The sequence below is a fragment of the Zingiber officinale genome, chromosome 6B (genome assembly GCF_018446385.1).
Source record: "Zingiber officinale cultivar Zhangliang chromosome 6B, Zo_v1.1, whole genome shotgun sequence".
Classification (NCBI taxonomy): Eukaryota; Viridiplantae; Streptophyta; class Magnoliopsida; order Zingiberales; family Zingiberaceae; genus Zingiber; species Zingiber officinale.
This window is the reverse complement of record NC_055996.1, coordinates 20999019-21013989: the sequence shown is the minus strand read 5'-3', so window position 1 is coordinate 21013989 and position 14971 is coordinate 20999019. Positions and strand designations below refer to the sequence as shown.

General features: G+C 38.9%; 2 protein-coding genes across 2 annotated transcripts; both read left to right on the top strand.

Annotated features, from left to right (window-relative positions):
* Window positions 1–4747: 4747 nt before the first annotated feature.
* On the top strand, window positions 4748–9948 carry LOC121992215 (tubby-like F-box protein 8). Its single transcript, XM_042546426.1, has 6 exons — window positions 4748–5000; window positions 5120–5182; window positions 5768–6221; window positions 7603–7690; window positions 8724–8856; window positions 8940–9948. Exons 3-6 carry the CDS (start codon window positions 5865–5867, stop codon window positions 9661–9663), a joined length of 1302 nt encoding a protein of 433 aa, XP_042402360.1. The 5' UTR covers window positions 4748–5000; window positions 5120–5182; window positions 5768–5864; the 3' UTR covers window positions 9664–9948.
* Window positions 9949–10550: 602 nt separating this feature from the next.
* LOC121992212 (protein ROH1-like) lies at window positions 10551–12339 on the top strand. The gene is made up of 2 exons (XM_042546422.1): window positions 10551–11932; window positions 12052–12339. The coding sequence occupies exons 1-2, from the start codon at window positions 10781–10783 to the stop codon at window positions 12091–12093; spliced, it is 1194 nt and encodes a 397-aa protein (XP_042402356.1). The 5' UTR covers window positions 10551–10780; the 3' UTR covers window positions 12094–12339.
* The last annotated feature ends 2632 nt before the right edge of the window (window positions 12340–14971 follow it).

The following is a 14971-nucleotide window of genomic DNA, read 5'->3' as shown; positions in this document are numbered from 1 at the left end:
CACCAACTGTACTGTTGGCTACTATGTTTCTCCCTTGGGCTAGGGCTCCTGTGATCTCTCCGAGCGGATCCTCATGAGAGCCGACCGACTGCAAACCGTGGCTCTCCAACTCAGCCACGGTCGTAGCATTGATCTCTGCATCCATGAGTTTGGATTTTCCTGCTAGACGTGTGCACAACATGACTTGAGATGCAACAAAAAAGAGAAATCAGTTAGATTCAAAAGTTAGACTAAAAAGGAGCATACCTAGGCTGAACAGAATCTTGGTGCGGATCAGGTTCAAGACAAATATGTAGAGGACGCCCTCCAGCAGTAGTTTGTGGATATCATACTTCTGACCAACCAAGCTGGAAGCCGCCTGAAGGTAGTCTGATTGACCCTTGTACCTGTTGAGCGACGGTGGATTCACAACCTCTAGCTTCTAGCCGGTCGGAAAATCAGGCTGATCGAGGAATTTGATAAAAAAAATAGTAGTCCTTCCAATATTTATTGGAAGACGACATCTTATCGAAAAAAACCAAGCCCACTCGGGCTTGGAATAGGAAGGTCCCCAGCTCAGACAATTTTGGATAATAAAAGTAGTGGAAGAGCGGGGCAGACAGAGGAATGTCGTGTAGGCGAAAAAGGACTACAATGTCGCACAGCAATCGAAAGGAGTTCGACACTAGCTGGTGGAAAGAAATCCAAAAGTATTTGCAAACTACAGAGAAGAAGGGGTGGACAGGGAACCGCAGACCGACGGTAAATTGGTCCGTAAAGAAACATACAAAACCCCGAGGTGGCTCATGGGGCCGATCGGACAAAGAAGGAAGGGCAATTTCATAGCCCGGAGGAATTTTATAAGCAAAGTTTAGGCTCTCTGCGTCATCCTCGTCGAATCTAAATTTAACAGAGGTGTACCAGAGGCCAGGAATAGGGACAGAAAGATGGTCGGAACTTGCCATTGAAAATAAAGATTGACAAGAACACAACCAGCTCGATTGAAAAAGAGAGAGGACACTAAGAACAATCAAAAGATTTGAATGAGAAGGAAATTTTACGAGAAAGGGGAAAGATCGCCAGAGAAGAGAACGCATGGGCAGATCGCCGGAGAAGAGAACGCAGTGGCAAATCGCCGGAGAAGAGCACACAGCGGTAAAATCTGAAGACGAAAGAATAAAGTAGACGACGACGGCACACGCGAGGCTTATAAAGCTTGCGGGCGATCGACGACAACCGTCCGATCCAGGGTACACAAGCCTAGAAACAAATCCAACCGCTGAATTTGAAAATGGTACACGTCATCAAGCGAATGTCCGCCTGTCACATTAGGTGTGTGGCGACAGTATAGGACACGTGTCCTTTAGTCAACAGGTCGCATTTAAAGCCCTTAATTAAAAAGGTATGACCGCGTGCTCAACCATAATCTTTAAGGATTTACGTCGATTTCAAGAAATTCAGATGGCGTCAGCCAAAATCACGCTCGCCCGAGGGGATACAATGAAGGTCGAAAATTTTAAGAAGTATTGCTAACCATCTTCCCGATCGGCACACAATCTTCCCGATTGACCAAGGCAAAGTAAAGCCGAGTGGCGTTGGTTATGGGGTCTCTCAGCCGTTAATGGATCGTGTATAGTCTGATCGGGCATTAAGGCACCAACTGTCCAGTCAGTCGGACTTGCAACTTCTTTCGACTAGACTTGAGGGGAAGACTTGTGATGCGGAGATAAGAGCTTATGTGGCATAGGTCAATAGTCACGATGTAGATCAAAGTCAAAGTGATCAACACTAGGGGTTCAAGCAAGATTAATCCGAGCATGAATGACTACATCAGCCGACCGGAATGATGTTGCCCGGTCGGCGGGAAATCAGTCCGAGTGGACCACCCATCCGGTCGGATATGGCACCGGCATCAGCCATGCGAAGTAATAAAGGAGAAGACTAAAGGTCTTGAGGAAGAAAAAATAAAAGAGAACACTCCATATGTCATTAAATGCACATAAGCCAAGACAAATATGCCCTCTGTAGATAATCAATATCATTAACACATGAGAAGATCGAAGGTCACTAAGAAAAGTATAAAAGAACATGACATGTATGAGAAAAAAAGGTCAAGAAAAATAAGTCTCAGTCTCTATCATTTTCTATTTTTTATTTTTCTTTCTCTATTTTTAACTTGAACGTCAGAAAACCAACGTTAAAAATCCTTTCTTTAATTTTGATTTTATTTTACAAAAGAAAAATATCTTCATCTAGTCAATAAAACTGTCACCTCCCTAACTTTCAAACTTCACACCTCAGATAAGATGATTATATGCTTAATAGTTTAACCTTACAAGCATGCAGTTTATAAAGCACCACGTCATATTATTAAAATTGTTAGTTTTTAGAACAAAGGAAAATTAATATAATTAAGGTAGTGGCTTCTCAACTGCTCCTATGATTTAATAGTTATTATTTAGATTTCATATAGGGGTGTAAATGAATTAAATCGTTCGTGAGTTATTCGAATCTCGATTCGATAAAAGTTCATTTAAACTCGTTTAATGAGGCTCGTTAAGATAAATAAACCAAGCTCAAGCTTCACAATATTCGGCTCATTAGTTCGTGAACATGTTCATTAAACTCATAAATGAACTTTTAAATAAAAAAATAATAATTTTGATATTAAATTTATAAATTTTATACTCTACTTATGAAAAAAACATAGACAAATATATTAAATTTATTTATTAGAATAAAATTATAAATTTTAACAAAAATATTATAATTTTTTAAAATATATAATTTAATTTTTAATAAATATTTAAATTAATAATTTATATTTATTAAGCTCGTTTAGGCTCGATAAAAGTTCGAATAAGCTGGTGAGCCATGAATATATTTGTTAAATAAAGCTCGAGCTCGGCTCGATTATAAACGAGTCAAATTTAAATATTCAAAAGTTCGACTCGATTCGACTCGATTACACTCCTAATTTCAGACAATTAACTATATATATATACATCTGCTACAGCACATCATCTTGGAAATCAAATTTGGCTGCATATACTTAGACGTCAGATTCTTCGAACTTTGTTCAATTTCCTTAATTGCTCATCAGGTAGGTGAACTCGGAGTGGCGTGCCGTTTCATGTTTCATCATCATGAGAGCGTGCCGCGGCCGTTTGGTTAGGTTTTGATGTTGACGCGTTGGTGGGAGGATCGACACAAATCTCCGCGATTCCGGCGTTAATTAATTCCTCCTCGTGACGCTTCTTCTTTCTGGAATTTACGACAACATCGCTCTTGTTTGCCGTGCCATCACGTTTACTACTTTCTCTACACTAAATAACATTCGATTAGATTTCAGTTTACGATGATATAGAGTATTATTATATAACATTTTAAGATCAAAATTTGACGTGTACAAATATTCAAGTATGTATTACTCCACGCATAATTTACCTTCTTAATTTGATAGAGGCGTTAAGGGAGAATGAATCATCTGTTTTTACTACGAGATTATGTATTTCTATCCCTATTTATTATATCACATCCCTATTCCATTAGATTTTTTTGCATCCAGGAATCTTTCCACAAACTCTTTCATTACCATAAAAAATTTTACACATCTTTTTATTATAAAAAAAATCTCTTAATAACTCTTTCATGAGTTTCACATTTTTTACTATATATATTTTTCATCTTTCTATTTTTCAATTATATATAATTAAATTTTAATAAAGTTCATAAATTATTAATTATTAATGAGAAATTATTTTTTAATATTTTAATAATTTTATTTTTTAAATTAGAAACAAAAACTATTTAATAAAAAATAAAATAAGGAAAAAGTGTTCTAGAGCCGTTTTCCCATAATTACACACTGGAGCCATGTCGCAGTGGAGCTCCTCCTTTTGAGCTCCCATTAGGACATCCGTAGTTGTAAACCTCTTAAAGAGATTTATATTCTACTACATCATTATCACATCAAAAGTTAAAAACCTTAGTTCTCTTGAAAACCATTCTCTATTATTATAAAACCTCTCTTTTTTAAAAACTCTACTTCTTTTTAAAATTCTCTCTATCCTCTCTTCATTTTTTTTTATAAACTGGTCCTAAAATTTTGATACATGTTTATAAAAAAAACTATAAACCCCACCTATGTAGTGAGGGAGGGGTTTATATTGAGAGATTTATAGCATAAATTGCATGCTATAAATCTCCCACTGTAGATGCCCTTATGGATATTCTAAGATTAAAATAACTATATATATATATATATATATATATATATATATATATATATATATATATATATATATATATATAATTTGATATTTGGATATAAGTAGAATTATACTCGATTAGTCTCCATTGATTATTTGGACGAGAAGGAAATCATTTATCCTTAATAACACAAAGTAAAATATCAAGTTTTCGGAATTCTGGTGTCGTGATAGGATATTCAGGTTATCATCCAAAATATCCACGGTTCAAATCTCAGATACGATATATTTACAGAAATTTTTCTTCAAAATAAAGATCATGATTAAAAAATATTGGACTTTAGAATTGATCATCATATATGTTTATCGATTTAATCTGATGAAAAATTTGTATAAAATCAAATTGATCATCTTCAACAAATAATGAGACTAGTAAAATTATCATATCATACAGTAAAAATACCAAACCTTTTCTACCTGCTTTTTGGCCCCTCGTATTTGTACCTGCTCTTCTATTGCGGCACGTCATTCCTATGGCTCTTGGTGACCCCTACAAAGTACAAACACGAGCTCTCTTTCCTTTCCCCCTCTTCTTGTTCTCATCGCGTCTCGTCTCGTATATGATTTAATCCTGGCCTCTAGTTACCTGTCTGTTGTTTGTGCTCGAGTAGGTTCGAGGCAGCGGCGAAGCAGCGGCGACGAGGAAGGGATCTGCGGTACCAAAAGTAATTTTGTCGGGCCGATTCTTTTCTTGTGATCGTATCAAAGGCGCGAAGTCAGTGGGTTGCCTTCTGTGTCGAGATACTTAAGGTAGATCGTCTGTTCCGCTAAGCTAAATTCTTTGCGCTGGGAGGATTTGTCTATTGTGCGAGATGATAGTCTGCCATCTCCTGTTTCATCAGCCTTTACGTTTTGTTTTTTTGGAGCAGGTGAGGGATTTGGTTTGGAGGGTTTGAGGAAAAGCAGCAAAGATAGGTTTTTTGAGCTTAACGGTTTGTACTTGTAACTCCTACCTTCGTTTTTAGCTTGAACCTGTTGTGGTTTCTATGATCTTGCTCCTTGGCCGATCGTTGTGGAATTTTTCGTATAGATGCGATGGTTTATTTTGCATACATATATCTTAATTTGGCCCACTCTAAGCATATGCTTTATTCAGTAGTTGGTGGAGGTTGCTTCTTTTCATATTCATAAGCTTCATGTTTTTTGATGTCTGTAATTATCTCCATGCTAATATTGATTGACTTTATTGAAAGTTAATAGAAAGAGGCATTAGTTTTTTGGCCTTTTTTTTCCTGAACACAATTAAATTATTGGATTGTGGAGAAGTGCCATGTAATTTTTCTTTATTGATTTGTTGAGATAAATAAGTACGTGCTGGTAGTTTCTTTTTGTTTTGTAATATATTTGGTGGACTTAATATATTTGGGCAGTCATACAGTGTTTTAGGACTGCAATATGCAAAATTACCATTGTTTCTGGATCCATAAATCTCATACAAAGTAATAATGTCAAAACATTTTCTTTCCCGATCTTTCTGTTTGTATCACCTTTAGGTATAACTGGTTATCAATATGCAGGTAGTCAATTATATGTGCGCGGTTCTGTGATGTCATTTACATACCTCTTGTGCCATTTTCATTCTCTGTTGCTGTTGTTACAATTGAGTTAAGCCCGATGTCATTTCGAAGCATAGTTCGTGATGTAAGGGATAGTTTTGGTAGTTTATCAAGGCGGAGTTTCGAAGTAAGACTCTCAGGCTTTAATGGGCGTCACAAGGGAAAGTCTCAAGTTGCTGGTCATGAAGTACATGAACCTAATCAAGCTATCCAACAAAGCTGCTGGGCTAGCCTTCCTCCTGAACTACTTCATGATGTAATTAGAAGGTTAGACGAAAGTGAACCGACATGGCCATCTCGCAAGAGTGTGATCTTTTGTGCAGCTGTTTGCAAATCTTGGAGGCAGATGTGTAAAGAGATTGTTCAACGTCCAGAGCATTCTGGGAAGCTCACTTTTCCTGTATCTTTAAAACAGGTAATCTCTAAGAAAATTATGGTTAATTTCTTTTGATTATTTGACAACATAGATGAACACTTAGTTATCTTTGAGAAATTAATCACTGTCAAATATATTGTTTATTTTCATTACTATATATAAAAGTTATAGGTATATACTTGGACTGTTTAACATTAGTTACAACCATTTTGGTGAGCATTGAGGAATACTCAGTGGTTAAACCAAAAGGACTAAGAACTTACTGTAATCAGTCAAAATGCCAGAAATATACAGGCCAACACCCATATCCATACTTAAATCCTTGAGATCAATCTCTGTGCATCTCCACTTGTTGATCCAGTATGATTTCTCAGCCCGGTGCACGAAGTTCCCGCTATGCGAGGGTCCCGGGGAAGGATCCATTGTATGCAGCCTTACCCTGTTTTTTACAAGAGGTTGTTTCTAGGATTCGAACCCGTGACCTTTTGGTCACAAAGCAACAACTTTAGCGTTGCGCAAAGGCTCCTCTTCTCCACTTGTTGATCCAGTGAACATCAAAATCTGAAAAAAAAAAAATGCCAAGACTAATTACAAGCTGAATACTTCTTATAAATGTAATCAAAACTCTGTGAAATCAAGCATTAATCAACCTTCATATGCAGTAACAATTCAGCCACCATTAGGTTCAACATCACACATGAAAATCATTAAATTGCTAGACGATTTTACAAGATTATAGCAATAAATTCAACAATCAGAAGGTCAGTTCACCAACTATCAGCAAGAATGAAATCATTAGCTTAACACACCAACAACTTTACCAAAAATCAATGGTTCAGAGAAAAAAACCCATGATAAGATTCAAAAATTAGTATTAAGCTCAATTCTGTAGTTGAATGAGCTGTGATCCTTTTCTAGTCAACTGTTGGACCAAATTGATTCTGTTGCCACTCATTGCCTATTAGTTCTAAATTGAAATGACTCATAATTAATTGTATATGGAAAGGAAAACACCTTACTCAAAAAATACTAGTATGGAAGAGTAATTAGGTGCATCTACAAGAAACAATAATGAGAAAAATAGATTAACATGACATAGACATACACAGTTAAGGCCAATAGATTCTACTGTCATGCTAGTTAAACAAATTATGGTTGTGTGATAGGTTGAGAAAGATCAATGGAAATTGTACTTAGTGTAATTAAAAAGTGGCTTAGAAGGTGGATATTTGTAACAATATTTTCTTGCATCGATTTCAATGGCGAGATACAATCCATGTAGCTGACCTTTAAAAGTTGAAACTCATATATCCAAGACCTAGAAGTTACTTCAGTAGTTCTGCTACTAAAAATTTAATTAAATAATTTTTCCTTGTAAAATTTCATTACATTATTGATTTAGGCCTTTTCCTCTGTACAGCCTGGAGCTCGAGATGGGATGATCCAGTGCTTCATTAAGAGGGATAAGTCAAGGTCGACTTATCATCTCTATTTATGCCTTAGTCCTGGTAAGGTTGCTCTTTCATCATACTCCTGTTTTACATTTGTAGCGTCCTTTATTGATGTGCAAAAGGTGTGCATTTAATTATTCAAAGGAGCTAAATTAATACCTCATTTTAGCAAGTTTTCTTGCTTTATTGATGACCTAGTGAAATTGAAACAAAATTTTCATACTTCTTTCTTAATTGATACCTTTAGTCAAGTTCCAGAAAATTGTCTAATTGGCTAGTTCATTGATCAGATGTCGATCTCTGGCTTCTTATGTCACTGTTTTAACTTTTTAGTCAGAAAAGTATCTGACCTTGATTCGGAGATTCAGGATTGTTGCTAAAAATGCTTGGCAATCTCCACTTTTTGCACTGGTGCTTTTTACCAATCTCTTAATGCGAGTTCTCTCTTTTTACCAATGTGTTTCTGCTCTTCTTTGTTTACAATTGTAGCTACCAATTTTTAGTCTACATGTTTTGTCTCTTGCATTGCAATTATGGCTCACTAAATGATAATCCATGCTAGGAGACTAGTATGGTTCTCTATGCTAAAGATTTAATCTTCCGGATCATAGAATTGGTCGAGAAATTGGTAGTAAAATAGGTTCTTCATGATTGTATATATATATTGTGTGTGTGTGTATATAATTTTTAGGCTCTTAATGTCTGCATTCAGTTACAAGGTTCTGCATGTTATTTTTCTTGAGCATTCTAAGATGGAACCCTTCCTATTCTTGCATCTGGAATTCTGTTTTCTTATTTGGCCGGCAAATTTCCTATTTAGATTCTGTTTTGTGACGTTAATTATAAACCCTCAGATTGTCCATATCTACTCCTTACATTTATTATTGCTTATCTATCCCAAGAGTTAGTTGATGCTTTTGCAAGATAAATTTGCAGTGAATACGCTTTTGCATCTTAATTTAAGTGTCTATAAAAGTTGGTTGATGCTGTTCTTCATATAGGCATTCTGGATATGACACATGCTCTTTCATTCTTCTTTTAGCTTGTAATCTTAATTTTTTTTCATTCATTACTGGATTTTGATGTGCAGCTGTGCTTGTTGAGAATGGGAAGTTTCTCTTATCTGCTAAAAAGAACAGAAAAACTACATGTACAGAATACACAATTTCAATTGATGCTGGCAACATATCAAGGTCAAGCAGTGCATATATTGGGAAGTTGAGGTACTAATTCTTTCAAAGATCCCCCGTAAATTGTAGGTGGAGGCGAGAAAGACAAATCTAGTCACTTTCATTTGGCATTACAGGTCAAATTTTGTTGGCACAAACTTCAGAATCTACGACACTCAGCCTCCATATGAAGGGGCTGCTCTTTCTCCTCCTGGTGGAATAAGCCGAAGATGGTACTCAAAGAAAGTTTCACCCAAGGTGCCGTCAGGTAGTTATCCCATAGGTCAGGTGACATACAGATTGAACGTGCTAGGAACACGAGGACCACGAAGAATGCAGTGTGTCATGCACTCCATTCCAGTATCAGCACTCGTACCTGGTGGTACAGTCCCTGGCCAACCTGACAATCTCGTTACACGCTCCTTGGAGGATTCCTTCCGCAGCCTTTCATCCATTTCCTCTTACATGGATCAATCCTCCGAATTCAGCAGTGCTCGTTTCTGCAATATCACTCAAGAGGTACTTGCAGAGACTGATGTCAAGATGAATCCATTGGTACTCCACAACAAGCAACCTCGGTGGCACGAGCAGCTGCAATGCTGGTGCCTCAACTTCCGGGGCCGTGTCACAATTGCCTCAGTGAAGAATTTCCAGTTGATTGCAGCGACACAGCCGGCCACTGCCACTGCTAGCCTGGCAACTGCATCACAGCCAGCTGCGCCAGGGCGGGACAAGATCCTACTGCAGTTTGGAAAGGTTGCAAAAGACACTTTCACAATGGACTATCGCTATCCGCTCTCCGCATTCCAAGCTTTTGCCATCTGTTTAAGTAGCTTCGATACCAAATTGGCCTGTGAATAGAATAAGAACTGGCAAACCAGGTACCCCTACCTGCTTCATCTTTCTCATTCTTGCCATTGCCATGTGTGTTGTGCAAATTGGACTTGTAATTCTGAACTGCTTATTTGTCAATGGGAATGGTGTTTTGTGGACGTTCCATGTGATGCACCAACTGGCTGAAAGCATGGAAACTGACAACATGAGTAGGCAGTTCCCTGTATGCTTTGAGCATTTCCTGCTCAATTGATTGTTTTTATTTTCTTGATAACTAGTCAGTGTCAGTGATTCTGATGAACTGGCAGCCCATATGTTTGTTGCATGTAGTGTCTGCTATTGCTAGGGTGTCAGACAGACTTCATCATTCCATCTCATCTCATCTGCCAACAGCTCTAACTAACAAAGTCGGTTAAGATCTATTATTATCTACCGTTGTCTCAACTCTGCAATGTCGCATAATCCCTCCCTCACCATTAATGCCACTCACATTGCACATCATTCAATTCGTATTTTGTTCTCCAGCAACCGGTTTCCACGTGATGCACTGCCTCAATTTGTGCCCTAATGTGCTGCAAATAAGACATTTCTTCTGACAACCATGTCTTTTCCCTGCCCAATCATTTTGTTTTATTATAGGATCGCCCATCATTTACGTTTTCATTTTCATTGGCTTCTCATTTCTGATTAAAATTAAATAAACACCCATTTTATAGCCATCGATCTAAAATATTCCTACAGTTATCAACTTCTATGGCTAAAAGCTAGCATGTGGCTATTACAACGTCTAGAACAACATTGAATTTAAGGGTATTTTAAAAATAAAATAGATATTTTTTTTTAAAGAGATTAATTTGATGTTTCTTTTAATTTGAGGCAACGATAAAAATATTGTATTGTCTCTCAGACATCTTTCCGTGGCACCGGACCGGATTCAGCTTTACACAACCCGATTCTTCCAGATTTTGGTTCATTTGGAGGGCGGATTCGGAAGTCGGCTCGACTCGGTCACCACTAAACCACTCCAGGCCGTGCGCGTTCGACTTTGGTTCTATTTCTACATCCCCATCGCCTTTTTCCAGATCCGCCGTTTCCGCATCAGATTATTCAAGTTTTCCGCATGAACTCGACGATGTGAGTGATCATGCCGGCTATGGATTGCCCGGCTTCCGCCCCCTTCGCCTCGCTTGGCCGCTCCATCCTCAGCCTCCGCCGTGAGCAGGTCCATTCCGTCGACGGCGGCGGCCACCACGATTCGCCGGGTGGGTCGTACGACCTCGAAATCGAAGCGTTTCAGAAGCACGTCGCGGACATCTTCCTCGACCTCGCCTCCTCCTCGGGGGATGAGCTGCTTTCCCTTCCCTGGCTCCGCGAGTTGCTCGATGGGTTACTCGTCTGCCAGGATGAGTTCCGTGGGATCCTGTTCGGCTGTAGGGACGGCCGGAAGGTGGACCTCTCCCGTCCGCCCCTTGACCGCTTCCTCTCTGACTTCTTCGAACGCTCCGTCAGGGCGCTCGACGTCTGCAATGCTGTCCGGGATGGCGTCGACCAGATGCGGCAGTTGAGGCAGCACCTGGAGATTGCCATCGCTGCCCTCCGCGGCTCCGGAGTCGGCAGACCGCTCGGCAAGGGCCAGATCCGCCGCGCCTGTAAGGCGTTGAACGATCTCACCCTCCTCTTGCTCGACGAGAAGGAAGCCCCGTGCATCTTGAGCCTCCGCAATCGTTCATTCGGCCGCAGCGGCAAGGAGACGCCGCAACATCGCCGCGTCGGCAGCGCAGGATCCGCCTCTTCCGCAGGACACTACCGTTCTTTCTCCGGGAGTGTCTCCCGCTCCTGGTCCGCCGCCCGGCAACTCCAGGCAATCGGAAACAACCTTAACGCGCCTCGCGGCAATGAAGTCGCCGCCACCAACGGCCTGGCCGTCTTGGTGTTCACTATGAGCTCGGTCCTCTTCTTTGTGACGTGGGCTCTCGTGGCAGCAATCCCCTGCCAGGACCGCGGGCTTCAGACTCATTTCTCTCCCCCCAAGCACTTCCCATGGGCCGCATCGATCACTGCACTCCACGAGAGAATATTCGAGGAATCGAAGAAGAAGGATCGCAGGAACTCCTGCGGGCTGCTAAAGGAGATCCTAGTGACGGAGAAGTGCAGCCGCCAGCTGTTGGAGCTGCTAGATCCAGAGATGGAGTTTCCTTTGACGGAGGAGAAAGAGAGGGAGCTGCGGCAGGGCGTGGGAGAGGTGACCGAAGTCTGCGATTCCTTGAAGGAGGGCTTAAACACCCTCGAGCGCCAGGTACGTGACATTTTCCTCAGGATTGTGAGGAGCCGAACCGAAGGTCTCGATTGCTTAAGCAAGTCTCACCATTGTGACTGATTCGTGCTAGCTCTCCTCTCGTAATTCCAAAATTGCAGCTTTCGACAATACTTGATCTTGGTTTGTTTGCATTTTGGTAACGCGAGGCCTCCAGGTGAGGAGATCGACATGAAAATATGAAGCAGGTAGTTTTATTGGTATCTATCTATCTTTTATTACCAATGGTGTAGGAAAAGGGGAAGCAGTCGATCGTTGCCGCTTAGGCTGTTGTTTTAATCTTCTCATGCCGAATCCTTTGTAATGTGGTAAATCGTAAGAATCCTCCTCTCATTTTTCTTGGTTATTGTTCTTAGTAGTTCTTCTTTTGCATAATTGTTATTGAATTATATTGCCGATTTCATTATCTCATGGAAGCTTTAACAACCAGATTTGATATGAAATTAAGCTCATACATGGAGAGGCACATTATGTAGTTTTTTTCATTAGTTACAAAGTGTTTTGTGGAAGCTCAGTGCTAGATCAATTACCAGGTTCCAACCTAGATTATTTTGTTTTACAAATAGCTAACCTGCTTCTTATAAACCTTTTAGAGGTCTAGAGCTTCTCATCCAGGTTAACATCACTATTTAGGGAAATAGCGATTTACTTTATCAAAATGCATGCCAGTTAAAATAGTCAATTGAAAAATGTTGAACCAGGTAGAATGTTAAATTTGCAGTGGTAATTAGCCATTTGTAAGGGACAGCTACAGTAGCCTTTGTTCATATATATCCAAAAGGTACCAAATGAAATTTTAAGGTCATTCATATTATGTAGTATCATATCAAATCTGAATAGATAATCTGAAGACATGTATATATGTATCTGCACGCTCCTGAATATCCTTTCTATATCTAACTAATCCTCATAAAAAAAATTATGATTTTGGATCCTTCGCACATAATATATCAGCGATGAAAAAGCTAAATGATGAGCTTTTGTCACCATCCTACTCCTTTTGTAATATTGTCCAAAGACACGAGGTGGACATCTCTAGATGCATATGTAGCTAATCTTGAATTCTTTACCATAGGTCTGCAATCGGGAGGCACTAGAAGAACAGATGATCTTGTGTCTCTGACATCTGTCCACAAAACATGCATTATCGGTCCTCATGATACTCTTGTTGATCTCTTGTAAGGAGCTCGATTGAACATAAGCTCTCCAGACTGTCCGAGCCCATGACACTTGGGACTAGGACTTCAGAAGAAATCATAAGCCCAGGTGACTCTGTCATCTTGTGAAAACCATCCAGCCAATCTTTGTCTAGCAGCCTTAGGTGACCCAACAACCTAAGGATGAGATCTCGTATATATAGTAAACGCTTGATCGGCGGGAAATCTAAATGAGTTGTTTGCCAGGACCACAAATTAATGCGACTCAAGTAGTTATGTTGTAACCAACTTAATCCATAATACATCCTCCTCCTCTTGAACCCTTTAAAGCAACGTAAGTCTTTAAATCTCATGCCGTCCTCATCTTTCAATCTACACATATCCGTCCAAGACACTGACAGGTGCTTGGCAACTGGAGCACAAGTGATCATTTTGCTTTTGAATCAAGTTGTTTAGTGAGTATATTCTCGCATTCCAGTTTTATGCCCTTGAAACAAAAAATTTCTTCGGTGTGTGGTATGCTTTCGAGCCGTGGACGACGATTTTATATTGCAAACATGTCGACTGCTCATTGATTAAGTAGGAGCTGCTCATTGATTTTTCTTGTCAAAGACACATCTAAGAATGCTTCAGAATTCAATGACAATGGAATTTTTGTACATATTTCGAGTTGCATTTGATCTTCTCATATTGAATCTAATTATTTAACTAAATTCCAATTTCGCTTGGTGAATCACCAGATTCATCAAGGGCGTTATCACGTTGCTAATTGCACAATAAAGAATTTAGATTAAGTCACTCATTTTAATTTTTAAATTAGGATATTGTACCTCTTTTAATGAAAAATAATGCATTTTTCATTATTAAAAATAATAATCTTAATAGGTAATAAAGTTAAGAAAACTGTCAAACATTTTGCTAATTTCAAATTCGTAAGGATCATATCTGCAAAAAGAAATTAAATCACAAGGTGCAAATTGAAATTTTACATGTATTAATTAGACCTGACCTGGGTTGGGACCATAACTGAGTCAAGGGTCCGGACCATACTGAAATCAATAGGCCAGCTACCTGTTGATCAGGTTACTAGACCTAAACCATAATCGGCTCATAGTTCAATGGCCCAATTAACCAATTTGAACCCAAGTCTCTTAGGAGATCCCAAAAATCTTTACCAAATAGACTATAAAAAATTGATATTTGTATGTGATAGATAATTATTTAATAATTAATCAATAATAAATATTTTTTTTCAAGTGTCATTTAAAACTTATAGAAGTAAAAGCAATTCCGAACTATTCTCAACATTAAAGAGAAGGATTTTTATTTTTTTTAACGGTTATTATTTAATATTTTTTTTATCAATATTAAAGAGGAGGATTTTTAATTTTTTTAATGGTTATCATTTAATATTTTTTTATCAATTATTATAATTTAATCTCTAGTTAAGTAGAACTTAAATAAATACAATTTTATTTAAAAAATTTATAATTTTAATTTTTTTAATATAATTATTTTAAACTATGAACTGACGGTTTCAAACAATGAATCGACAATTCCGAATCATAAATCGATGATTCCAAATTATAACTGCCTTGAAAAATTAAAGTTAAGGATCAACTTCCCGACACCCTCACGGAGCCCGTATGGGACACGGTGAAGCGGGATCTGACGCGGATTGTGAGCAATCTGAAGCTGGTGGTGTTCCCCAATCCTTTCAGAGAGGATCCAGGAAAGGCGTTGAGAGATTGGGATCTTTGGGGCCCGTTCTTCTTCATCATCTTCCTCGGGCTCGTGCTCTCTTGGTCGGCGTCCGTGGAGAAGCTAATAAAACGCTGGATCTTGGTTTCCCTTTTGAGATTCA

Excerpts from the sequence above, each read along its gene's own strand:
- LOC121992212 (XM_042546422.1), top strand. The coding sequence starts at position 10,781 with ATGCCGGCTATGGATTGCCCGGCTTCCGCCCCCTTCGCCTCGCTTGGC. Across the intron at positions 11,933-12,051 it reads TAAACACCCTCGAGCGCCAG|CTTTCGACAATACTTGATCT; the intron begins GTACGTGACATT and ends CCAAAATTGCAG.
- LOC121992215 (XM_042546426.1), top strand. The coding sequence starts at position 5,865 with ATGTCATTTCGAAGCATAGTTCGTGATGTAAGGGATAGTTTTGGTAGT. Across the intron at positions 7,691-8,723 it reads CTATTTATGCCTTAGTCCTG|CTGTGCTTGTTGAGAATGGG; the intron begins GTAAGGTTGCTC and ends TTTGATGTGCAG. Across the intron at positions 8,857-8,939 it reads GCATATATTGGGAAGTTGAG|GTCAAATTTTGTTGGCACAA; the intron begins GTACTAATTCTT and ends TTGGCATTACAG.